The 27109-nt window shown below is 42.6% G+C and overlaps 1 protein-coding gene across 7 annotated transcripts in view; it reads right to left on the reverse strand.

Moving 5' to 3' along the window:
* The window catches only part of BCL2L11 (BCL2 like 11), a 40623-nt gene extending 14186 nt beyond the window's left edge, over positions 1–26437 (reverse strand). For 2 of the 7 annotated variants that reach the window (XM_035111097.2, XM_060273061.1), the window contains exons 1-3: positions 22209–22770; positions 20911–21335; positions 2845–2957 (exon numbers count right to left, since the gene is read on the reverse strand). In XM_035111097.2, the coding sequence (XP_034966988.1) occupies positions 2845–2957; positions 20911–21310 (513 nt within the window). In that variant the 5' untranslated portion in view covers positions 21311–21335; positions 22209–22770. The other 5 variants (XM_035111096.2, XM_035111095.2, XM_060273060.1 and 2 more) reach the window with 5 other exon arrangements.
* Positions 26438–27109: the final 672 nt, after the last annotated feature.

Genomic DNA, 27109 nt, shown 5'->3' on the forward strand with positions numbered 1-27109 from the left:
ACAAAAATGTCACTGCTGCCATGGGCTGCCATATGTCCGGGCATTTCACCAATTTCCGCCCAGACACTGTTTGCAGCTGCAGTATTCCAGATATGTCCAGGAAATTCTGAACGTATGGCAACCCCATATTAAATAAAATAAATTCCACAGAATTGTGATCATTAAGATAAGATAATCTTTATTGTCATTGCCCCCCTGCAGGAACAACGAAATTACTCGGCTGCTCCATCCACTCAGATAAGGCACTCCACATAATTTTAAAATAACTACAAAACATTAATTAAACAATACAATACAAAATGGCAAGTAAAAATAAGATGACTTCAAAGTCCAGACTTTCCATTTAAGGCAGCTGCATTGCAGTAGCAGGGAACCTTCACATTTGGAGACACTACCACTCACCAAAAGCAGTAGCAGCCAACAGGTAGGTAGATGCAAGGCATTGGTGCACGTGGATCAAACATGTGGTGTCTCCTCCAAGTTTTGACTAAAAACCAAGCATACCTTTACCAAAAACTACCAAAGGGTTGCCAACTTTTCCCCTTGGCCTTGCCAAGCACATTGAGACTTGGCAGTTCAAGCTTTTCCCACCATCTCCTCTCCATACCAGGAAAACACTTTAACTGCTTAATTTTCCAGTACTGTAATAAGCTGCTGGTAGTGTTACTGGAGCAGGGCTAACAACAGACATGCATCCTTTATTTAAAGCGAAGACTTTCTCTGGCACACTACTCACAAAATTATAAAAGTGCACAGTAGATCACTAAAGTTCAACCACCATATGAACAAAAGTATTGGGAAGAAAAGAAATAAATCAGTTCTTAAGCTCTACCTATTATTCCTCCTGACAGTCAATATATACCCTTCCCCAACTTTGAATTCCTTTGTGATTTTAAAGTGTAGAGTTGTATTCAATACAGCGCTACTGCAAACATTTTGTCAATGCAAGCTGCTTTGTTTTTCTACTGTAGCCTTCTTCCACCTGGTGCCCTCCAGATGTTTTGAACTACAACTCTCATCAGCCATTCTGGCTGGAGCTAATAGAACAGGCATTGGCAAACTCTGCCCTCCATATGTTTTGGGGTTACAATTCCCACCATCCCTGACCACTGGTCCTGTTAGCTAGGGATCATGGGAGTTGTAGGCCAAAAACATCTGGAGCGCCAAGTTTGCCTATGCCTGTAATAGAAGTAGAGGGCACAAGGTATGGGGAAGGCTGTTATACTAAGACACACAGCCTTTACCACTGAACTTACAGTTTCTGATATCAAAGCTATTGATTATTGAAGTTAACCTGTCACTGAGCTGACTGAATAGTTTCATTTCCTCTTCCCTGCAGAGTCACTTATAAGGTACACAATATCCCAAACATTACAACAGAGGAAAATGGCAATACATTTCCTGCCCTTGTTATGTTTTGCTGTGAGCCACACTCCTGACAAAGCCCTCCGGGTCAGACTAAAGTATCTATGTGAAACACAGAAACAGTTGCCATACTTTAATAGGGGAGAAAAGCAGCAAAGGGCAATTTTGACTGACATAAAGCCCCACAAAGAAATCTATTCACCCTACCCCATCCCAGTAGCTCTGATAAAATTTGCAAGCTCCCACAACTGCTTTTCAGTAAAACCAACCATAGTTTGCTTTTTTGAAGTTAGGGGACTTCTTAAAAGGCAGCTTTATGAGATTCTTTCAATTGATATGAATTGAATGAAAACTGGAAAGAACACCAGTATGTGCACACACAGTTCTGGCTTTCAGTAAACATCCCTCTGAATGCAACTGATAAGGAATTTCTACATTATGGTGCATTTTTTTTTTACCCCTAGTCACAATACGTAAACATGAAAGTACAGTGGTACCTCGGTTTATGAACACAATTGGTTCCGGAAGTCTGTTCATAAACTGAAGCGTTCATAAACTGAAGCGAACTTTTCCATTGAAAGTAATGGAAAGTGGATTAATCTGTTCCAGACGGTCCGCAGAGTACTTAAACTGAAGCGTTCATAAACTGAAGCGAACTTTCCCATTGAAAGTAATGGAAAGTGGATTAATCCGTTCCAGACGGGTCCGCGGAGTACTTAAACTGAAGCGTTCATAAACTGAAGCATGGGTGTAATTCGTTCCGGAAGTCTGTTCATAAACTGAAGCGTTCATAAACTGAAGTGAACTTTCCCATTGAAAGTAATGGAAAATGAATTAATCCGTTCCAGATGGGTCCACGGTGTTCATAAACCGAAAATTCATAAACCGAGGTGTTCATAAACCGAGGTTCCACTGTACATTAAGTTGAGTAATAGGGCCTGGACAAGGCAATCTTATACGTACATTACACTGGGGCCTGGGGAGAGAAGAAGAGATGGTGCTGCTACCCCAGCATAATGACTGCACAACCCAGTGAATGCTCAGCTCAGTGCAGGAAAACCCACAAACAGAAAATATCAAGGCTGCAGGAGAATGACGCACCCACAGTGTCCCCAGAAACACTGCCAGCACCCACCAAACAGGGATTTTGCCTCCATCAACACTCTGCTGCAAACACACACAAGGGGGCCCATGAACTCACCTCGAGCTCCTTGAATGTGGGATATATTTGACCTGAATTAATATAAATAAAGTTGATGTGCTAAAAGAAGAAAAAACCCAAACAGTTTATAAATAGGTGAGTGGGTAAAGCAGGCTGCAGCTTTCTGCAACATCGGCACACCTGGTGCAGTTTGACACCTTTATAAATACCGGTAAGGAACCAACACCTTTGTTATGTGTGCTTTCTCCAGCCAAAACTAAGAATACCCCTGTTTGGGCATACAGGGCTGCAGCAAAGAAATTAAAAAATTAAGTTACCCTTCTTGGACTGTGGGAAGCATTAAATTCATCTCCAATGCGCTGCAATTCCCGTGCAATCCAGATTTCTGGCCGTGTATCTTCAGGGATTGACCGTGACTGCCACCTGGAAGCTGGATCAAAGCAACATAAAAATAAATGCTTAAAAAAATTCCCAAAGGATACTTTCCCCCATCCCTCTCCCAATCTCTCACATGCATGCATCCAAAGGTTCTACATTAGTTTTCTGACTGAATTACAAGAATGAGAATGACAGCTCTAAAGAGACCCTGAAAACTTCACTGAGCTAGTCATGAAGAAGCATGGGATTATATTTTACATTGAAGTTACCATGGCATCAGAAGCTTCAATTCCTTGCTTACAAAATCCATGACTGCCAATGGGCCTTCATATGCTACCTCCCCACCCAGAGAAAAATAATAACTGATGTTCTCTAAGACTTTTACATGAGCTGCATAGAACAGCAAACCCTCAAAACATCCAGTGAAAGTGTGTAACACATAGATTTACAAATGATCAGAGAATCAGAATCTGATCAGAATTTAAATACTCAAGGATTATGTCCCCCAACAGAAACCATGAAGCAAAAGGTGAATCTACCACAAGCAGTTCCAAGTATTCCCATGTCATCATGTACCATGAAACTGTCACAGAAACCCCTGCCCAAAAGCACCCCCCACAATGCACTGACCTCCCTGCCTCTTCTCATTCCTGGTAAGCACAGCAACACACCTGTGTTGTGGCTCCACCCTGCTGGGTGGGCCCCTTCTGCGCCCCTCATAAAAGGTAACAGGAGTACTGTACAACTCTCAAATGCAAGAGCAAGATTTGCTTCTGCCTCTTGGAGGGCTCTGATACAATGTTCAACTCAGTGTCAAATAGGTTTATAAGGTACTGTATTCAGGAACTGGTCTTCTTGTACATCATGCACATTGATGGTATGCTATCCTTCATAGGACAGGTACCACAAACACCCAAAAAGCATGTAAACAGAGCAGTAGAAGGGACAACCTAGTTCAAACCAAAGCAAGGATTTCTTATGTGTGCATAACCTTGCACTTCAGAAGGAAAAGACTGATCTAATTAACAAGAGAAAAGTATTCAAAATGGGAATGCATGAAGTGTGGTTGCAGTACATTGCATGCCTTTCCTATTTACAATGACAAGGGGAGTTTCAAGACATCAACACGGTCAAGATGTTCTTAGACTTCAACTCCGAACCATCATGGCCAATAGCGAGGGATGATGGGAGTTGAAATACAGCAATTTCTAGAAGAAGACGACTTCACCCCGGTATGGCTTTCCTTTATCACATATGCAGCCCAACAAGACAATGACAAAAATCCACCAACAGCATACAAATCAATATGGCTAACCTGATCCAAAACACCCACCCACCCCACCTCCACATGAAACAAAGACCACCACAGCCAACCACAAATGAACAACCATATCCTAGGTCCAATATCTCTCACCACCAAAGGAACACAGCAGAGAACCTACACAAGTGACGCTGACAAAAAAAACCCCACATATATTAAGTAAAATAGAAACATTGTCACCCCACCCCACCCCCATTTTCTTCCCAATGTCTCAACAAATGAAACTGATTTGTAAAAATGTTATGAGAGACATTGCACATCTCTTTGTAAACCAATAAAACCTTTAATAATTAAAAAATACAGCAATTTTTGGTGGGCACTGCTTGGTCACTGGAGCTATAATCATTCCCCTGGCTCAATTTTTGCACATGAACAAGAGCAGTCAATACTCGCCTCAAATATTAAAGTGTAGTAACTGACTCATGCTTTTGTCATTAAGCATGAAGCAAAATGGAATCACTGCCCAATACCTTCACTGGCCCTTCAGTATCAAGGAGTAATTCACTTAGAGGGAACAACAGGGTCATTCAGCTTGTGTTCATTATACAGGACTAGAAAGATTACCAGACACACGCAGAAAATGCTTCACTGCATAGCATATAGTGGACCAGTCTATACATGCCAGCATGGGTCTACCAGAGTTATATAGAAGATAGTGAGGGGGCTCTCTGATTTTATGTGCCCAAGGGTGAGAGTAACAGAACTCTCCACATGACTGCCACTTGCTTTCACACAGTCTCTCCCCCCCCCCCAGCCATTTTTCTCCCAGCCAGACCAATTTCCCACACTGGAAACAGAGTGAGAGAAAAATGACATCCGGGGACAAAATGCAGAGAGACAAGTTGCGCTTGAGGGGAGGAATTCCATACCCCATGTCTACATGCCCCTTTTGCACTTTAAATCAGACACACACACGTGAGGGATTTATATGTAATTATGTTTTTGACATCCAAGGTGGCCTTTATGTCACACAGCCACTTTTCAGGTTGGACTACAGCTGTATATTTAAAATATGAACACATGCCTCCCTATAACCAAATATTAAATGAAAGTATTTGAATCCTTTTTCAGCAAGGAGAATGCAACGTGCACTTCAGAACCCATGATTAACTGCACTGAAGTGTCATGGCGCACAATGAGGAAATCTTCAGTTTTCCAACTGAACAAGGTATCTTTTGTTTTTTTACTTGTGCATAAGGTGGGAGAAAAAAATTGTTAGCTTTTTTAAAAAAGCCGCTTTAGGATCTGTTTGGACTATAGGTAGACCCTTAGGGCCAAACTACAAGGTTTCTTTCCTTCAAAATGCAGCTTCCCATGTATGGGTGGACACAGACATTTATGTGAGAGATTTGGATAGCAGTTATGGTGCAGGGAGCATGGGTTAACCATAAGCCCCAAGTCAGTTCAATTTCCCAACTTAAAAATCACACACAACCCAACCTTCCGTTTGCTCTGTTACTCTCTTCCCCCCACATTAGAGCACCATCCAAATCCTGTCTGCTACCCTCAGCACTCCTTTATGAAGGAAACTTGGGTATGTAATGTAATTTGGCTCTAAGTAGTATCCCTTAGCAGTGACATTACAAAGAGTGATCCTTAGGCAAGCAAATAGAGAGTGTATTCTAATGCACATATTACACAAGGAAGCATTATTCATTTAAAGCAGCAGACATTAATAATAACCATGTACAGCAAGAAATACCATATAATATGGAAAGCAAAATGAACAGCTTTCGGCACATAAATATCAGCACTTGAGATGACTATATGAACATCTATCCAAGATTATTTCAATCAACACAGTACTACCACTGCAGGGGTTCTGGTGGGATTACCTTTTGAGTGCTTTTCAGTTCTATGAACCTAGCCTGACTTTCCCCTCTTCAATATGAGAATGAGAATGTAAGCAAGCATGACAGCACTTTTTACACAAAGTATTCCACAAACTTGGCATCAAAACCATAAAGGGATCATAAGGGAATACTCATAGCTTCCAATCTCAAAACAATCAAAAGCTAGCAGAGCAGTGAAAACGTTAAGCAAATGCGCCTGGCTTCAATCTGTATGGAAAAATTACTTCAGAGCCAGACTAACATTTGCTTGGCTTACAGATGTATTGTTTTCACATTATAGTAGTGAAATAACCGATCGGTTTTCAAAACAGACTTTGCATCAGGCCCAATTTTACTCACTTGCTTAGCTGCTGAATTTCATTCAGTAAAGTCCTTGCAATACTGGGCTTACTCTGCTCCTAATCTTCTAGACCAGGCATGTCAAACCTGCGGCCCTCCAGATGTTTTGGCCTACAACTCCCATGATCCCTAGCTAGCAGGACCAGTGGTTGGGGAAGATGGGAATTGTAGTCCAAAACATCTGGAGGGCTGCAGGTTTGACATGCCTGTTCTAGACCTTTTAAAAGACAAGTGTAGGGAGCCAACCAACATTGATATTGCCTTAGCAAATCTTAAGAGAGTTTTCCACAGATGACATGTTATAATAGTAAATATTTGTTCCCACACCCCACAAAAGTAAGCTATTTCACTCTGATTTGATCATCACAAAGCATACCTGAGCAGGTAACTTTCCAAATGTGCAAATGTAGAGGGACTCACACAGTTCCTTTGGAAATCAGTGCAGTTCTCAAAGGCTTATAATGGAGAAGACATGGGTGAATCAAAGGATTTAGGCTTGTGCAATGGAACTCCCCCGCCCCCGACTCCCCAAATCTACTCCAAAGGATTGGGGGAGAAGTTCACTTCAAAAGTGTAGATCAGCACACTAACTTAATGTGAGACTTAGCACTACCGTGTTTCTCCGAAAATAAGACACCGTCTTATATTTATTTTTCCTCAAAAACCCCCACTATGGCTTATTTTCAGGGGATGTCTTATTTTTTCCTCCTCCTCCTCCTGCTGCGGCTGGCATTGCTGATGTGCCTATCACTATGTCTTATTTTCAGGGTATGGCTTATATTCCTTGAATGCTTAAAAATCCTGCTACGTCTTATTTTATTGGCTACGTCTTATTTTCGGAGAAACAGGGTACCATAGAAATAACAATCTAGCACTAGAGTCACACTCACACCAAGGAAAGATTAAAAAGAACACATACCCTTCACAACAAAAGCTCAAATTCTACTCCAAATGGACCAGATCCATTCCCCTCCACAGCAGTTCAAAGAAAAACCCCAGGAAAATCTCAAACTACAAATGTCACTCAAGCAAATTCTGATACCCCATGTTGTATGTAACTTACACACACTCCACATTGCCACCTGGTGCCAGCTAAAACACTTTGATGCTCGAGGCAGAAAATTCAACTGGCAAAGCTGACAGGCACTAAACAGAGCCACAAATGTGGTGAAAAGGGACATCTACCAGTAACTACCCATTAGCATTTCCTGCCACAAGACCAAGCAGAACCAAATCTTATAGCAACTTGGCCAAAAATAATCTCACTCTGCCAGCGGGAAATATACAGATAGGTGCCCCAAGCAGCCTGACAAATGGACAATTACAGACAAATTCTCCCCACCACACTCCATACTCTTTTTATGAGTAGCCAAGAGGTACGTAGGTAAATTCATACTGATCAGATGAAGGCACCACTGCCATTTTGCACTGGAAAACGTGCTGCAACATTTCCATAGTAGTTTCTCACACAGAAGACAAGTTTCCTTTGCAATAGTAATTTCTGTGTTGGAAATTGTGCACACTTGGCATTTTATTTGCCATGCTTAGATCCACACCTTTTAGCATTTTACTTTGTGTGCAGATTTTGAAGTCATCAGTGTAGGCCAGGGATGGGAAGACTGCGACCTTTCAAATGTCACTGGGGACTACAACATGGCCCTAATGATTGGCCCATACTGACTAGGCTGATGAGACTGAGTCCAACAACTTCCTTTGCAAAACTACCCAACTGTCAAGAATTATTAGAAAAATAACAATGCTTTTAAGACTTTGGCAAGAACAGTTTGTTCTTCTTAGCTAAGTTCTCTATCAGAAAGAAAGGCAGAAAATTACTTCTAAATCAAACACTCACAACTGGCAAGTCCCATTTTGCATATTACACAGAAGTCTTGACATACCAAGGTCCTCCAGGAAGAAAGATGTTCTTTTCTCCTGAAAAGCCACCTGCTTAGACTTTCTACATAACTTGACAAGATGTTAAGTTTCACATAAGCACACAAAAGCAGAACTGTCCAACCAATTGGCCTAATAAATCTAAGTGTGTCATGGGACATAAGGGACTGCATGCATATCAAAAAGCTATATTGACTTCAAATGACAGGTTCTGGAAGTAAAGAAATTAATATAATGTTTCATGTGGTTAATAGTGAAATCAATCTGAGGGTTTCATAAAGAACTTTCTGTGGTACTGCAAGATCTACGATCAGGAGCATCAAGTCATTTAGCTAATGCAAAACATTCATGTTTAATATGATCCACTTGAAACACACATGGCTGAAACCATATTCAAACAATGCAGGTTATGTTCCCTCAGTATTACTACACAAAAGTTTTATATGTAATATATACAGTCTCTGCTGCAGAGCAAGGACGCCCAACATGCATACTCTGCATCACTTGTCTCTTAAGACACACCATGCAAGATCTTGAGAGCCTCAGTTCTGCTTTAGACAATCTCCACTGGAGAGACTTAAACAGTCAAACACACGAGCTTCCCAGGTACCCAATCACAGCTCTCAGTGGATGAAAACCAAGTCTTATTCAGAGCAGACCCTTTGAAATCAATGGGCTTAAGATGTGCAAGTACATTTAGTTTAACAGGCATACTTTGAGTAGTGACTAACACTGAATATCACCCATTAATTTCAATGGGATTGGCTCAGGAAAATCTACCCAGTCCAGCATTGGCCATCAAATTTAAGTTAATTTCTAAAGGGTTTTATATCTTGTATCACCTTCCCATTTGTGGTCCCTCACTACCACCACCACCACGCCACCAATTGCAAATCTCTATGTATCTTTTTGTTCACAAGAACAGTGGTTAAGAACTTAATTCATTCCGGAGGTCCGTTCTTAACCTGAAACTGTTCTTAACTTGAAGCACCACTTTAGCTAATGGGGCCTCCTGCTGCCGCCGCCCCACCAGAGCATAATTTCTGTTCTCATCCTGAAGCAAAGTTCTTAACCTGAGGTACTATTTCTAGATTAGTGGAGTCTGTAAGCTGAAGTGTTTGTAACCCAAGGTACTACTGTATATGAATTATGAACATTTCATTTGCATTGTACTCAACTATATCAATTTTTTCTGTAAGCCACCTTGTGTTCCTGTCTAAAAAGGTGTGATATAAATGAATATACCTACTACTACTACTACTACTACTGTATAGGCATACGCACGCACGCACGCACACACACACACACAGTAATAACAAATCATAATACCAGTTAGACTTGAAATAACTATTTGATTTTTCTCAAACACCAACCACACTTATTTCAATACTTTTAAACCTTCATCCTTACAGATACCAGGGCATTGTGCAAAATGCATGAAGCAGTTAAAAAAACATAGAGCTAATTACCGATAATAGCATAACCAACATTTAAAATGTCTGAGTAAATAATAATAAAAGGTTTTCACCCAGTGCTGGAAGGATTATATTGTCAAGCACCAGTTGTAATCTATGGGGAGGGTATTCAGGGTGCCACCACAGAGGAGGCTTTCTCCCTTGTTACCACATAATGTTCTTCTGCTGGCAAAGATACTCATACGACAGCGTTTTACAAGCACTCATTGCTTGGCAGTAAAACGACTCAGGTGTAACTGTTCAAATTCTGAAACTGTGCCAGCACAAATGCACAAGACAGGGCATCATCAGAGCCATTACACTGGTGATGCAATGATGTTACTCTCACACAGCAACTGCACACATCAAAATAGTTTATAACAGGGTTGCAAGAGGTTCAAAGGGGACAAATGTTCAATGATGATAGCTAGCTAGCTTAGGATTTCCAAGTTCATAGATTTGGCAGTAGTGCACAGTAGAGACTGACACTGAAAAGGGATAGCAGTATGCATCTAAACAGGCTTACAGGACCTTGCGCCCCTAATATGGGTTCATTCCTGAATAAAATTGAGCATCTAAAAGGAAGTGCAGATGTTCTACACCCATCAGGCACTACTGACATAACATGAGTGTCTCCAATAGGGAAGTGGTAGACAGCTCATTTGTGCTCTTTGTATTAAAGAAGAGAAGTTCTATGTAGCTCAGAGTGTAGACTCAAAGGTGTGTGTTTCTTTGGCCGGGTGTGTGGGTGTGTGTTAAAATATATACACAGTTGGCATTCACATTAAAACACAGAAAAAAGTAAACTAGTCAGTGGCGTGTTGGCTTCTTGGAAGAGAAATAAAAGACTTCAGGAAGACTTTGATGTTGTCATGTGAATATGACAATTCATGTAGTCACATTAAAGACAGCACATAAAACATGCCATAAGCCATAAATCTTAAGTAATGCAGCTGAGCTCTTTATGCTTCTAGAATGAATTCCTTACTTCCTTTACCAACAGAATTATTTCCATCAGTGTTCTAGATTTATCTCAAGTAGCTACTGGCAAAATAGGAAAACTAAATATTCCTCATATTCTTAGTGTTTGTATAATATTGCAATCTTGCATCACAATAGCTGCAATATTTGATTTAAAGTCCCCGTTTGGAAACAGAGAATCTCAACTTTCACTTAATCAAAAAGTGTTTAAATCATGAAATTGCTGAGAACATCCGTAAAAGACTAGAGTGCCTTTAGCAACACAGAAACTAAATATACAAATCTTTGTACCATGCCTGACTCATAGTTTCTGTACAGTTGAGGTTGACAGCACAGTATCAATATGAAACTAGTCTATACCAAAAAAAACATCATATACCATATAAAGCTGTACTATACAATGTAAACAGAATTCTGTCAAATATGTATTTTTAAATCAACAAACAGATGTTTACTGCCCTATTCCAGCACAGATGTATCAAAGATGTGAATATACATTTCTTCACAAAAAGTTCAGAAAGTTTTCCTCAATCTTTGCAGATACATAATGAATCCAAGTTAGCCATGCCCACACTTTTAAAAAAAATGTCAAAAAAGACTTTGCAGCATATAGGCAGCTACCTTAAATTACTTACTTCTCTTCATAAATGGTGTCCAGCTCTAGAGTCACACTTTTAACAACATCCTGAGGCTTTTGGAAGCAGCCACGAACAGCTGCGGGAACTAACAGCTCACACTTCTTGTTAAGTTCTAAAGTACTTTTTCTCTGCAAACACTTCTTGAAACCAACCTTAAAGCACAATAATGATAGTATAAGGCAGCTCAAAATCACCACCACTTCAGCAATATTGTTTTTTTGGGGGGAAACTATTTTCTCTTCTCCCATTTCTTTAGGGTTCTTTTCTTCGTCTATGTGTCAAATTGAAAACTTGTTTAAATGCCAGTCGTCACTGATTTGTTAAAATCTATTCAAGCCTTCATAAATGCCCACATCTTTTTTTTAATAGATTGAGGTAAGGGACCTCATATGATTCTCCCACAAAACAAGCAAATTCTCACATCACGGGAAGAACTTGGAATGTTAAGATATCACTAGCAACTAAGCTAGTTCAACTAAGAGTTGTTTGCTTCATTATTCTAAGCTGTAGCCTACTGTATGCACCCAGAACTTTAGCAAGATTTCTAGTTTCACTACATTCGATTACAGACCAAGTCCCAGACACAACCTATTATTAGTTGTTTCCAGAGTTATACAGAGACATATATTTCAAATAACACATCATTACTAAGCATATCAATCCCATCCCAAATTCACAACTAAGAAACCATTCCATTTTCTTTAGAATATGGAAGTCTTAAAATAGGTAGGAAAAACTAGCTGCATTTTTTTTTTGTAGGCTAAATATGGATGAATATTAAGGCAAGCTGAGCAAACCACTTGCGGGGAGTAACCCACTTTCCGCCTCACGCCATCTCCTCCCTGATTTTCTCCACAGACTAGCACAGAATGAGCAAGAAATAGCAGGAGAGTTGGCTGAGAGGTCATTTAGCTGCCTGCGGAGCAAGCAAAACGTTGGCTGTTTCCAGCTGCCAGCACATGTTGGACTGGAGTCAGAAGGACCTCTAGTGAACTCCAGGAAGTGTAGCAGCAGCATCCCAGGAGTGGAAAAGGAAAACACTGCAACAACTCTATTTGATGCAAGCTGCATTCCATTAAAATCAGCTGAAGTTCCTTTATTCGAACAGTGAAAAATACACATTTATTAGAGATGCTGCCGAAACTCGAAATTAGTCAGTTCATATGTCAAACCTACTATGTTCAAACCTCCTATATAGCAAGACCCGACTTTGATCCAACATACAAAATATTAAAGTAATTTCAGCCAAGATGAGTTATATTATTTTCTGCGTCTGCATGTGTGGGATGAATGGGGTGGGTGTCCTAGTAAGCTTACAATAATGCAAGGTAGCCCAAGGAAGCTTTAACCCAGGCACCCCCAAACTTCGGCCCTCCAGATGTTTTGGACTACAATTCCCATCTTCCCCGACCACTGGTCCTGTTAGCTAGGGATCATGGGAGTTGTAGGCCGAAACATCTGGAGGGCCACAGTTTGGGGATGCCTGCTTTAACCTTTAAAATAAACTTAATGGTAAAAGCTACAATGCTCATGCAGTGTTGTTTCCAGTACAAAAGATATTAATTATGGGTGTTTTTTTCAAAGTTAGTCATCCTCAGTGTGTAGACCCACTGAAAATAGTGCATCGAGGTTAGTAATGACTATTAATTTCAAAGGGTCTACTCAGAGCATGACTAATGTTGGCTGCGAATCCAATTGCTGCCCCCATGGCAAGGGTTATTTCCAGCCCCATCTTGAAAGCACACAGCAGGAACAGGAGCACTTCCGTAGCCTCGTAAAGGCCTTTACCTTTAAGAAAAGTTTTAAAATATACTGTAAAGGGGGGGGAAAGACTAAAGCACCTTTGGACAATATCACGCTACGTTTAAATTTGAAGAAAATAGTGGTGGTATTCAACTAAATTAATGAGCCTAATTTAGTAATGCTCATTCATTTCAATGGGCCTACTCTAGAGTAAAATTAGTTGACTACCATCCAAGATTTCAAAGGAGTAACAGAATGCAAGCAAATTACGATACTGTCGATTCACCCACTATTTATTTAAATTACTTTTTATATAAAAATAAACACCCAATAGAAATATATATATATATATATATATAAACATCTGCATGTACATGATGCAGACAAAAAGAAATCAAACAGCTTGCTTATACAATATGAATGCCCATCATTAATTTTTTTTTTTTTTGAAGAGCCTTCTTGGTGGCTCTTCCCCCACTTTGGAAATCCCTTCCTAGAGATGATAAGACTGGTTTCCTCCTTGTTTTCTTTCCACCGGCACATGAAGACCTTTTTATTCCAACAGACCTTTAGAAAATGACTGTTTTTAAAGAAAGGTCTGGTGCTGTGATGTTCATATTGTTGTCATTATTTTTATTTTATTTTTAATGTATATTGTTTGAATTTTATTAGTGATTAAATACTTTTAAATGATTGTATTTTCTGTTTATCACTTTTCTATTTTATCTGTGTTTTGTATTTTTATTTGTAAGCCACCCTGAATCCCAATCCAGGACAAAAGCAGGATATAAAATTTTATTTGTTTGTTTGTTTGTTTGGACAGCCTAAAGGGCTGTCCATACTGCTGCAGTCATTTAGACCTTGCTTTTCACTAAAGTGATACAGCTGTGTCTAGCCTGTTTGACTTAAGGTTGAAGGTAGAGAATAGCTCACATAACTATGCCTCCACACAAAGAAGAAATTGCTCCAGAAAAAAAAAAACAGGCACTGAGAACAATGAAACCAAGCCTATAACCTTCCCCATGATTTCCATATTCCATATACTGCAAATTTCCGGTATGAAGAAGCATGCACACTGGCAATCTGATGTGGTGGTACAGTCTAAACAAAAGGCTCATCGCATCAAGGAAAAGTAAAATAGAATTTAAGATACAACAAGAGCAGTATCATAGTGAAAGTTGTATGTTGGGTTTGAGTTACCTTCTCATGGATTCTAATCTAAATAAATCACATTTCTGAAGATACTACCCAAATGTAATTCAGATATTTGGATCCTGAAGTATGTTAACCCGAAAAGAAAAGAAATAACAAACAAACAAACAAACAAACATCTCTTCCCCCGGTGAGATGTCGGCACCAGATGTGCACCTTCCTTCTTCAAATGTTACACCAGAACTCCAAAAAGAGGATGCATGAGTCACTCATACTTCTGCCTCCCTAAAAGGTATTAATCTCAGAATCCACTCAGTTATGACACCAAACTTTTACCCTAAAATGCAGTATCTACACCAGGCACCCCCAAACTCGGCCCTCCAGATGTTTTGTTACTACAATTCCCATAATCCCTGACTACTGGTCGTTAGCTAGGGATGATGGGAGTTGTAGTCCCAAAACATCTGGAGGGCCGAGTTTGGGGGTGTCTGATCTACACAATCAAGGCCTTAGCTGCTATGGTTCCAGAGAACTTCCAACTATATAATGGGTTGAATCCAGAGTTGCCAAGAGCAGAACTCCACTAATTGGACTCTTCTACAGGCAGAACAGGAGAGATGACTCTCAACAATTTCTCCTTCCTCTTGCAACCCCCCCCCCCAAAAAAAAATTGTAGCCGTATGGGCTACAATCCAGAGCAGTCTGGGAGACCACTGAGGGCAAGTAGATATAGTTGAAAACCACCTGCCATCACCACTTCATCCTTTGGGGAGCCTGCTGGAATAGAATGAATTTCAGAAATGAAATGAGCCCTTCTGTTCACAGAACAGCAGCTCTCAATCTGTACTAAGCTGTGCTCGAAAGAATCTTTAGTCGACTTAGTTTTAAGTCAACCTCTAGGAAGAAGAGATTGTTTGGAATGGTGTCCATTTCATGAATTTCTAAAATAATTAAAGAACAAGATTTTTTCCCTTTATCAAACACAAAGGAAATGCTATATATGGGGGTATAATTTAGGATAAACAACAATATCTCACAGCTTTCTGAAGATCTCTGAAAATTGCATATTCTGTCCAAACCAAGCATTCTCTTCTGGTGAGTTTGCAATAATCTCAAAATAAATAAATAAATAATGCTAAAAGGGCCTTAGAGGGCATTTTGCTATCTGTTTTAACACATTTTTTATTCCACCCTTCATCTTTTTTTATTTCAGGGCAATGTAACAGATACCATAAAAACAGTGAATAAGATCCATAAAAATGCTTTGCACATTTGCAACCACTATGTACATATTTTGTACTGCAATGGCCTATATCTGAGTTTACTGTTCAAACAGACTGTTTAACATGCAGTTTTGTCTCCTTTCCACAAATATTATACTTTTTAAAATTGACATATAAACAAATTGACTTCTACTGAAAACAAGTCAAACTTAAAATCAACTTTCACCTGGAATACGAAGAAAGGGAAGTGGTTACATAAACTGCACAACACAGAAATTTCCCCTCCCCTTCATCACTGTAAACTGAGATGTAAACATTGCCTGAAGCTACAAAAAGAAAAACCTTCACAAGCTAGTAGTGAAGAGAAGAAGCCATATACAAAGTGAAATCTCTGCTATGCATACGGTCATCATAAAAGGCCATAGGATTAAGCTTCAGAACCCAGATTTCTTGCCGTAGCAGGTGTGCTGCTAGCTTGCCTAGTGAATTCTGAATGTTTCATTCTGCATGATCTGTCATGCATACATGGCAAACAACAATCAGGAGCAACCCTTATTGTCAAAGCAGCACTACTTACAAAAAGGTATCTAGCTGCAGACAGGAAAAATCTCAGAACAATAACCAAAATGTGCACTACCTCCATTTGAAATGGAGGTCTGTCACACTACACTTTCAAGGCCACCTACTTTCCCACTTTATAAAACAAAATTTGGCTACCTGAAGCCACCAAGTCATGGCCAATTTGCACATCTTAGCTACAGATCACATATTGCTAAGAAACTGACAAGTGACTCTGCCACACCTTTACAAACACATACAAATGGTTCAGCTAGCAATTCATTCATGCCCACAGCAAGAAGTAAAAAGGAAAGTAAGGTGGCGGGGAGACAAATGTATTACTTGCAGCATGATATAAGGTTCCAGATGGATAGACCTTATAGAAGTTCCAGAAGCAAGGTAGATGTAACAACTCCAAGCACAATCACCACAGGCAGTTGGGATCATAGCCTTTTGATATGCATAGGAGACTGGGCATATTCTCACCTCCTACTCTATTCTAAGTACATGTGAAGGAGGCAGAAGCAGCACCAAAGAAGAACTTAATCTCCCTTGGTAGTCTTCACTTACCAATGCAGGACTGTGCTAATGCATCAGCACAATAGCAGCAGCAGCATAAATCTATTGCTTGCAAAAAGGAATGCAAGAACTATAAACTCTTTTGCTCAGGACAAGATTCAAGCAGCAATCCCATTTATACTAACAGAGGTATACATTCCATTGGCTCCTTAGGTCTGTGCAACATGTGCAGGATTGTGCTACAATACCACTGATATATAAGCTGAACACATCTGTGTAGTGATCAAATATCAGCCAAGTCACCAGGAATACCAGGGGGCATCACTGGGTAGCTGCTCCAGGACTCTGGAATTCTTTTCCCTCAGGAGGCTATTAAATCCTCCTGTCCATCTGCCACAAAAATGTTCAGACTTTTGGGCTGGGTTGCCATTTAGGAGGAGAGGTTAAGCAGGTATGTTTTGAAATTTTCATCACTTGCAGTCACATTCCCTGGTTCCTCAAAATATATACCGGTATATATCAAGAAATAAAATCTAAATAAATAAAAAGTCCAGAGTAGCACCCATTTCTGTTAAAACTGTTTACTTAAACAATGAAGCCATCTACCCTCCCAATGTTCCAAGCAAGGTGGGCTCCCTCTCCTCAAATTGCCACTGCTAGGCTACTCAGGAACCACACTGCCCTGAAGGGAGGCAATATCTAGGTAGCTTTCAAAAAAAGTTCTCCATATAGCATCGTTTTGCTGTTCTAGTGTATAGTTTTAGTTGATGCTTTTTGCTTTCATGCTTTTATGTAAAAATGTTTTGTGAAGTTGGGATGAAAAACAGTATATAAATTCCTTAAAATAAACACCAGTGATATGCTGCTAGAAGCATTGTTTATTTACATGCTTGCCTTCCAATAGTGTACAAAGTCCCTTTTCACATTTTAACTTCATTCTTTCCTAGGCTTACCACCTCTCCCCTCCCACCCCTGCAGCTTCTCTGTATTTAAGCAGCTACGGATGGAGATTAAACAAGTCAGCTCTCCCCCACCACTTGATCTCCAAACTAGGGAAAGAAGCATTGTTCCTCTGTTGAATTTCTACCCATCATACAACTGTTAAAAGGCAACAAAGCCTCTTATGTTGTACAGAAATGGTAACAACTATTCTGTACAGTTCAGCCACAATTTTATAAAACAAGTTACAAGCAGATTGCACACAAATTCTGCTTTATCGTAGAACTGGACTTCAAGGGTTACATAGTCCAACCCCCTACAATGCAAGTATCTCAACTAAAACCTCCATGACAGATGAACATGCAACCTCTGCTTAAAAACCTCCAATGAAGGAGAATCCACCACCTTTATTAATGTCATCATCTTATCACCTAATCAATAGGCTGCATAGGTATTTTTGCAAGTGTGTTGAATGTTCTACATTTCCAGCTAAGCCGGAAAATTAAGCCCCAATACGTTTTAAAATATCAAAGCAGTAAGAGGCTATAGCAAACAAGGGATTTTTCTCCCTTCTAGATACTGATTGGTGGAATTTTCAGGAAGTGCCTTCAGTTTCCATGGTAAAAATGGGAAGATAAACATGCCTGCAATATTGAGCTAAACCATTTTAAAAGGTATATAAACACTTGGCAGTATACTAACCAAGTATACCAGTATACTTGGCATGTCTGTGCCTCAAGCTTTTGATAATCACTGGTTCAATAATGTACAACACAAAATTAGACCCCCAAAAGTATCATTAAAAAGGAGCATTCATTTCTCCCCCCTCCCAAGCTACCTTAGCACTCAAAAGAAGAAGAAACCCACCATTCTGAAGCATATTGCACAGGATGGACTTAACAGATTCTGCAGGCCCCCCTTGCCTCATCTAAGTCAGACAGACATGGGTAACTGGTGGCTTGCCAGATGCTCCAACTCCCATCATCCCAGACCATTTGGTCATGCTGAAGGAAGGTGGACTCCAATTGGAGGGCCAGAGGTCCCTCACCCATCCTTGCTTTAAGTGATCTGTACATCCTACTGGGAGAATTTACATATTTAACACAAAACCGTGAGGATAAGCTGCATAGCTGCCAAGTTATCCCTTTTTTTAAGGGAAATTCCCTTATGCTGAATAGGCTTCCTCGTGAGAAAAGGGAAAACTTGGCAGCTATGATAAGCTGTTGTATGCTACAAGGACAGCAGTTTTTTACTTCCATCATACGTTAACCAGTTAGCATTACATCTGAACCCTAAACTGATGTTAATTTCAACCTTAATTGAAAGAGGCATCAAAGGTAACCTAGCCCAACTCCCTGTAAATGCAAGAAGTTCATACCACAGTATCTGAAATGGATGGTTTGAATTTGGCTTGTTCCAGCAAACCATAGTTAATATTAACCAGTTTTTCAGGTTTAGGTGACATGGCAAGCCAGCCTGCGGTTCATCTCAAATGGAAATGAAAGCTTCCCAACTCCTCTTCACAGTTGTGCCAGAGGGGGGAGGGGACCACACAGACTTGAAACTCACCTAGGTTTGTCCAAGTAACACCAAACTATGTCTAAACATTACATCTGAAGCAGCCCATCATCAGTGTGAGGGTTCAAGTTTGTTTCATAGTGAACACTGCAGTCTCTTAATTTTAGACTTGGTTAGACACGGGGCTGCCAATACCAATCGCCTGCACTTTTCAGTATTCGCTTATTCCAAATCTTGCAATTTACAGGTAATCTAACCTTTTGAGCACCTGAAAACCAGGTATGCAGTGAGAAGCCGATTCCAGTCACTGCATGCCTGGCACCAGCAATTGGCCAGAACGGGTCCCAGTGGCCCCTGACTGGTCCAAGCCATTTGCATCACCATTCAAGGCCCTCTCCCAGATGCTTTTCAGCAGTGAGTAGTAGTGCTGCCTTTGAAAAGGAGCCAAACGTGGCTCCCATCCATGGTGACTGTCCATCATTTTAAGTCATGCAAAATGCAACGCCCTGGCACATAGGTCTATGGCATTATAATTTCACAGATCTGTAATCCACATGGGACACCAAAAGATTTCACTGATCTATAGGCAGAGGCATTGCATTGCGGGTGAGTTAAGATGGCAGATGGCCACCATGGATGGAAGCTGATTTAGCTTCCAGTCAAGAGTGCCACTGCTTGTGTATTACTGAAAAATGTCTAGGTGCCTTGTGGAGGGTGATGACTGACATGCAGAGGCTACCTTCCTGCGCTTCTAAGCAATGGCTGAAAAAAGCATATGGAGCAGGTTAGATGTTTTGATGACAATCTTCAACTTAGGACCAAGTTACATAGGACAGTAAGCACATCATTTTCAGTTTTCTGCTTTTTTAAAAAAAACAGTGACTAAGAGGTACGGTGGAGGGGCGGGGGCTGATGAGGATGTGCTGGAGGGAGCATTTCCACCACTACTGCAGTCCAGTGAAAGTTTAACATGCAGTTTAACATCCACTACTATTTGCTCCAGTAAAAAAAGTTTCCATTAGCATCAATGAAAGCTTCACTTCCAGGATCAATAGTAAGTGGGCAGGGGCAACCCTCACTGGGACTGTGCCAGAGGAGGAAACTGTTCAACCTCCTTCCAGCACACCACAGTGCCAATCCTGATCACCCCTACACCATAGTTGTTTAGTATTGTAAAAACATTCATGTTACAAGTGACACATTTAGTGTCATGTACAGCTTGGCCCTTACTTCCTCCAGAGTAGCCTCACTGAAATTACAGGACTATTCTAAATAAAAGGGTGGAAGAATCAGTGCCGCTTAATATACAGTAGCTTCCTGATTTACTGGGAAATATCCCAGAAAAGCAGTTTCTTTTTGACTTCTTGGTGCACTATTCCTATAGCATATACAGGGTGTGTGTAATCCCTAGCATTTATTTAATACTTTAGAGTACTCCAAACATTTTACCGAGTTGCCCCAGTAAATTTGTCAAAACACACTGTTATATTATCCCTATAACACAGATAGCATGCTTCTCAGCCCCAGATACTGGAGAGCACAAGTGGAGAGACTGCTATTTCATCTGTCCCGATTCTGGGCTTCAACAGGCATTTTGTTGGCCACTGTGGGTAAGAGCATGGCAGATAGGCGACTGGTCTGACCCAGCATGGGTATTCTTGTGTGCTTATGTAATTTGCAAAAGGCCACCTAGCGAGTTCACGGCAGAGGAAAAATCTGAACTGGTGGACCTCATGGCTCACAGTTCAGTCTCTCAACCACTACACTGGACTAACTGACCCCCTTTCAGAGTTCATATAAGACCAAACACACACAAAGAAATGCAAGTTTCGCAGGCAGGCTGAATTCAGAACACAAGTGGAAATGTTTCTTACCATGGTCTAGCTTACCCATTGCGCTTAGATAATGACTGAAGGCTTGACACGGGGGACTCGGAGTCTGTGTGGCCTTGTCACAACTCATAGGTACAGGACTCCTGTCGGTGTCAAAAGAGAAATACCCACTGGAGGATCTGGACAGCAGTGGGGATCTTCTTACAAACATGAACAACGGGGATCTGGTAGCAAACGGACTAGGGCTGGAGGGTGGTGCCAGTGGTCCCTGAGGACTACTGGGTGACGAAGTGTCCCGCTCGCCCAAAAGATTACCTTGGTACACAGTTTGTAAGGAGGTAGGGGCCCCAGGCCGAAGATGCTGAGCTGGCCTTTCAGCAGGCTGCAATTGTCCACCCTCTCTACTGCACTCAGAAGTTAAATCAGAAGATTGTTTTGCCATTGGGCCTTTTATTTGTGTTCTCCCCCTGGAAAACAAGAGAAGAAAAAGAGAAAGGCAACTGAAATTACACATAATGTTCACCCAAGGCTAGGTAATACCGGTAGTGGTGGAGTTGCAGTGCAGTCATTAAGAAATACAATACAAATACAAAGCACTGTGTGTTTTCCATCCCCTTTTCATGTACAAATTAACCAGCATGCCAGAATTAAAAATAAAAGTGAGCACTGTTGAAGATGTCAACCTGTATTATCCAGTCCAACATCATTCACACAAAAAGTTTCTCCTGATGAAAAGCAAAACAAGTACAACAAAAGTTTGAAGACAAAACTTGCTAGCCAGCTGAGCAAGCATTCCAAGTTTGATTGTGGGGGAGGGGGGAGATTGTTCAACTGGCTAAGAAAAGAAAGAAAAACGAATATTAACTTGGAACACCAATCCTCTCCAAGTCATTAGACAGGAGGATCAGATACAGTGTTGAAATGTTAAGTGAGCAGTCGATGCCGTGATTGTGCAGGACGGGGAAGTCGGCCAGGCTCTCTCTCCATTGTTCTACTGAATATGCTGATCGCAGCAAGTCTGGAAGGTTTGGCAAGAGCAATCAGTTGTAAAAGTGCGTCACAACAATAGAGTTTGTACACTGCAAAGTGCTCCTCCGTTCACTCCTCCCCTCCCCTCATCCTTTCTACGGCTGGTTCGCCTCCACCAAATCCTTCTCTCTGCTATAGGGCTAAGAAAAAGTCGCAAGGAAACGTTTCACTTCGGAACCTTTCGAGACGCCACGGCGACTCTTATTTACATTTTGTTTCGGTCGATGCAAAGGGGAACAGCAAGAAACGAACCACAGTCGGTCACTCCGGCAGGGAGACAACAGGAGCCGCCACCACCCGCTCCAACTCACCTTTATTTACTTTCTTTCCAAAATGTCTAGCGTGACTTGACTAAGCGCTCCATCGTTGCCCGATTGAGACGCAACCAACAACAGGTTGAAGAAAAATGTCAATTTAAAGACACGCGTACAAAAAGTCGGAAAAACCATCACAAGCACGGAACAAAAAGGTGGGGAGTAGTTGGGAAAATAGCCATGCAAAGGCAAATGCCTGGGAAGGAGCTTTGGGGGGAGGGGAGCAGAAGAGAGGGAGGGGGGCAACACCCGCGCTGTGACTTGAAAATAAATTCAATTGCAAGCTCAAGTCGCTTTTCCTCGGTCTGAAGAGTGCTCGTTGGGAAACAACACCGGGCGGCAGCCCGACCGGGAACGTGGAGGACAAATCCCTTCCCACTATGAAACCCAACAAAGGGAGAGCGAGCTCAAGGCAGGAGAATAACAGACCCAGAGACGCGCACACACACAAAGGGGGAGGGGATAAGAAGAAGGGGTGGAGACACAGCCACGCACACCGAGAGACCCCAGCCCACAAGCCCATCCCACACACACACACTCGCAAACGCACCCATCCCCCGGCCGCTACTTACGCTTTATAGCGTCTGAGTCATCACGAGGCAAACCCAAAACTTCCCCTAGGCTGACCCCGCTCCTCCTCCGCGAAGGCAGAGGCGAAGGGCGACGCGCACAAACATATACACACGCCGCGCGCGCGCCGGGAGAACAAGCTCTCCGCCGATGCAGCTGCTGCTGCTCCCACCGCACGCACAAAACACAGCCAGCCAGGAGGGCACTGCCGCGCTCTGACCGCTTCTCCAAACACAGGGCTAGGCGCCCGCCCAGTCGCCACTGTAAAAACATTCGCTGAGGATTCGAGGCCAATCCGGAGCGGCAGGGCGGTCGCGCTCCGCCCACCTCAGCGCGAGGGTTGTGTTTACAAACTCAGCCAGAGGGAGGGAGGGAGAGGCGCGCGCGCACGCACAGACTGCCACAATCCTGCTCTGCGCCACGGGACCGCCTTCTTCACTCCCGCTCGTCGCCTCCCTCCCTTCTCGCATGTCCTCAGGAGCTTCCTGGAGCCGCCGCCGCTGCGGCACTGGTGGTGGTGGTGGTGACGATCGAGACGTAGTTCTGCTGCAGGAGCAGCAGCTGCTCTTACGCCCTGGCCCGACGACCCATATTCCACTTTTGTTTTTAAACGGCGGGGGGGGGGAGAGAAGAACCCTACAAAGACTGTGGAAGGAACACGCGCGCGCGCACACACACACACCCAAGAAAACCTGGCAACGCATTTACCGCGGCACCAGTTTTTCGAAGAAGAAAGCTAAGCTTCGTCGGATACAAAGCCACGGATGCATCGAGAGACTGCCCCCACCTCGTCCGAGTTTCACCCAGAAGACTGGACTCCGCCCTGCTTCTGCTTAGCACCCCTACAAACCTACACCCAAAGGCTATTTACTCCCTTAACCGGAGTATCCACGCCCAGTTCTCTCACCCTCAGACCACTAGTTTGAAAAAGAATCTGTTTCCAATCCAAGCGCAGGCTTCTCTCCTCGTTCACGGCATGCTATGGCATTTCACCAGCCTTTTTCCTAATTATTTCTTTCCATCCCCCACAACAAATCACACACTGTCTCACCCACACCCCATTCTTCCTTACAGCTGGCACCCTTACCAGATTCTCGCACCAATACACAGATTGGTGCATTATATATTATTACCTGTATTTATTTATTTATATATATCACCCTATACCCGCAGGTCTCAGGTCTCTCTCTCTCTCTCTCTCTCTCTCTCTCTCTCACACACACACACTCTTCACCCCCAGCATCACACAACCACACACTATCCTCACCACTAATTCTTGCTCTATTGTTAACAGACCCATCCAGACACACACTTTGTCCCCATTTAGTCAGCAATCCACTCATTTCTGCTAACAGGCCCTCTTGCAACCACAACAGTCAACCAGTCTCTTCCCCACCCAAAAACTTCCAGTTGAAATGGCATATCTATCCAAACCCACAGAAGACTCTACAGGATGTTCCTTTTCATTCCCTCTACAGCTAGCTAGCATCCTCATCCTCAGGTTCACCTGGCCTCCATAAATTGTCAATTTCCTCTCCCAACCCAGAGCCGTAGGGGGGGCATGTTTTTTGCCTAGATCAGGCATCCCCAAACTTCGGCCCTCCAGATGTTTTGGACTACAATTCCCATCTTCCCCAACCACTGGTCCTGTTAGCTAGGGATCATGGGAGTTGTAGGCCAAAACATCTGGAGGGCCGCAGTTTGGGGATGCCTGGCCTAGATGAAGTCTTCAGAGGGACACATTGAGGCTCCCAGCCTGTGTAGTGCATATGCAAATGTGCATGTAGGGTGCCAAACTGGGTCTTTGACTCAGGTGAAATAAAGCCTACTTTTGCCCCTGCCCAACCCATTTAAGTTCCTCACAAGTGTAGCACATGCCTCATTTCTCCCTCCAAAATGCCTTCTCCTGTACATGTAAAGTCCCTCAGTATGTTAAAGTCACCTCATTCTCCGTGCACACATTATGAAGTGCACACAGCACTGCAAATCTGCTCCCACAACGTCCTGTCCTCACCACACAATTCTCACAAAACACCCTGTCTCCAAGCAGTTGTCATGCCTCCTTCAGCCCTTGTACTCCACCAAATGCTTCCAAAGACTCAAATGTGAGTTCTATTATTTACATTCTCATTCCTCCACAAAGTAATCCCCTATCCATAGCTCAAATCAACCAGAAAGAACCTTGCAAAAAATGTGTAAAAAGGGAACGTAGTGCAGCATTGTTCAGTTTTGAGTTTGTGAAATCCTGAAGTTCATAAACTTCATGAAATCCAAGTTCATAAACCTTGACTTGTCTCAGGTGAGTCACTAATTCTCAGGCTAACCTGCCTCACAAGATGGTGTTGCTTTAAGGTTCTAGGAAGATGAGTGGGCAGGGATAGAAATGTTAAATATAAAAATGACACCCTACACTTGTTTCACAAACTGGAAGCACCAGCAGCAGTGACAGTGCAACCAAGTTCTGCATGCCTTATTGGTAACAGGCCTTTTTTCTTTCTTTTTTTACTGGCCTACCTATCCTTGGCTAGCTGCCTGTCCAAACAATCACAGTGCTGATCTGCTATTAAGTTCTGCTGCCCTCAACTAATTATAACGCAGGCCTTTTTTAAAAAAGAAAAGAAAAGCCGAGGTTCATTTAGATTGTGTTTTTTTAAAAGTCAGATTATTTAAAAAAATAAAAAATAGTCAGGTTGTAAGCACCTGAGAGGACTGGGGCTAGAGATGAAGTAGCACAGGAGACTGTTGTGCAAGAGCAGAAAAGTGGGAGAAATGATAGTGTGTGCAGTGTTGATGCTGGGCAGGGAGTGGGTAATATACTGTACCAAATTATATATCAAGTGGATATAATTAATACCAAATTCAGGTTCTAAGTGGAGAGAAGGAAGTTGATGCTCTAATAAATGTAGATTGTGCCCTCATACCTTGCCCTGGAAGGACCTGAACTTTCCACATCCTAGCACACCAACATGGTCCTAAATCCAGCTAGCCACCAGCAGAGAGCCTGTTCCAAACTTGCACACATGTGTCACCAATAGGGTCCCTTTCCCTCACCCCCGCACATTAAGACCAAATACTGTATAAAGTTTCTTGTCTTTCTTTAACCGCCTGGCCCTTTCACTTCGGTCACTCTCCATTCAGTATGTCACAACCCTCTTAAATCCTTCTTCCTCCCCAGTTACCTACTGTCCCATTTAATCAATATACTCACCTTCCTTGTCATAACAGCCCAACTTTACATCTAGGCTACCTGGTAGGAGACAAATTTCAGGGTGTTAGACAGACAGACAGACAGATTTACAAGAGGCAGGCAGGAAAGGCCCCAAGCCTTTTGATACCTGGGACTGAAAAATCCAAATACAATATTAAAAATACAGTAATAAATGAAATACTTTGCTCCCACCCACCACCACCATTTCCACCCCAAGGCAGGCTTAAAGAAGTGCATATGCCTTTGAATAAATAAATATCCACCCTACCGTCTTTTCCACACCTCAAAAACAACGACCCATCCTTACTTCAGGAACGCTCCTTTCTCTCACCTTTTCTTCACCTTTCTTCCTCCCCGCCCCTCTTCTCCATAAAGCACACCCTTTACAGCTTGTCACACTTTTAAATACATTATTATTATTATTATTATTATTATTATTATTATTATTATTATTATTATTAACAACATCTCCCGCCCCCGCCCCCCCCCCCCGCCGCCGCTCTCCTCGGCGCCACCGGCCTCTGCCCGTTTTTAAACGGCGCCGATTTCTCGAGGTGCGTTTTCCTCATGCCCGGCCTTATTTCTAAACGGCCTGCCGGCCCGGCCCGACCCAGCCCCAGCCGGCGAGAGGCGCCAGGAGGCCGCGCAGCCGAGTAGAAATGCAGGAGAGGGACGGGACGAGGTAAGGCTGCCGGGCGGCCCTCCTCGTCCGACATTCTCCCAAGACAGCGGCTAAGGAGAAGACCCGAAGCCGGCCCGCCGCCGCCGCCGGGACTCCCCGCCACTTGCCTGCGGCTGCTGCCTGCCCACGCCGCGCGCGCCTGAAGGGAGGAAAAAGGCGCCTTGAGGCTGCCAGGTCGGCCTCCCGCTCTTGTTCCTGCGCGGGAGGCTTCTTCGGGCGCCAATCACCTGAGGGCGGAGCCGCCCGCGCGCCTGAGGGAGGCCGGACTCAGATAGATATAGAAATATGTATTTAAGACAGCCGGCATGCAGAACTGATAATAAGCCGGCGTTGAGCCGATGACAACAACTTCGTCCACTGCCAGGCTCGGGAGGAAGTTGGTGGAAGTTAGCGGGAAACTCTTGCACAACAAGCCCGCACGCTGGCTCCACGCAGCGT

The sequence above is a fragment of the Zootoca vivipara genome, chromosome 3 (genome assembly GCF_963506605.1).
Source record: "Zootoca vivipara chromosome 3, rZooViv1.1, whole genome shotgun sequence".
In the NCBI taxonomy this organism is placed as follows: Eukaryota; Metazoa; Chordata; class Lepidosauria; order Squamata; family Lacertidae; genus Zootoca; species Zootoca vivipara.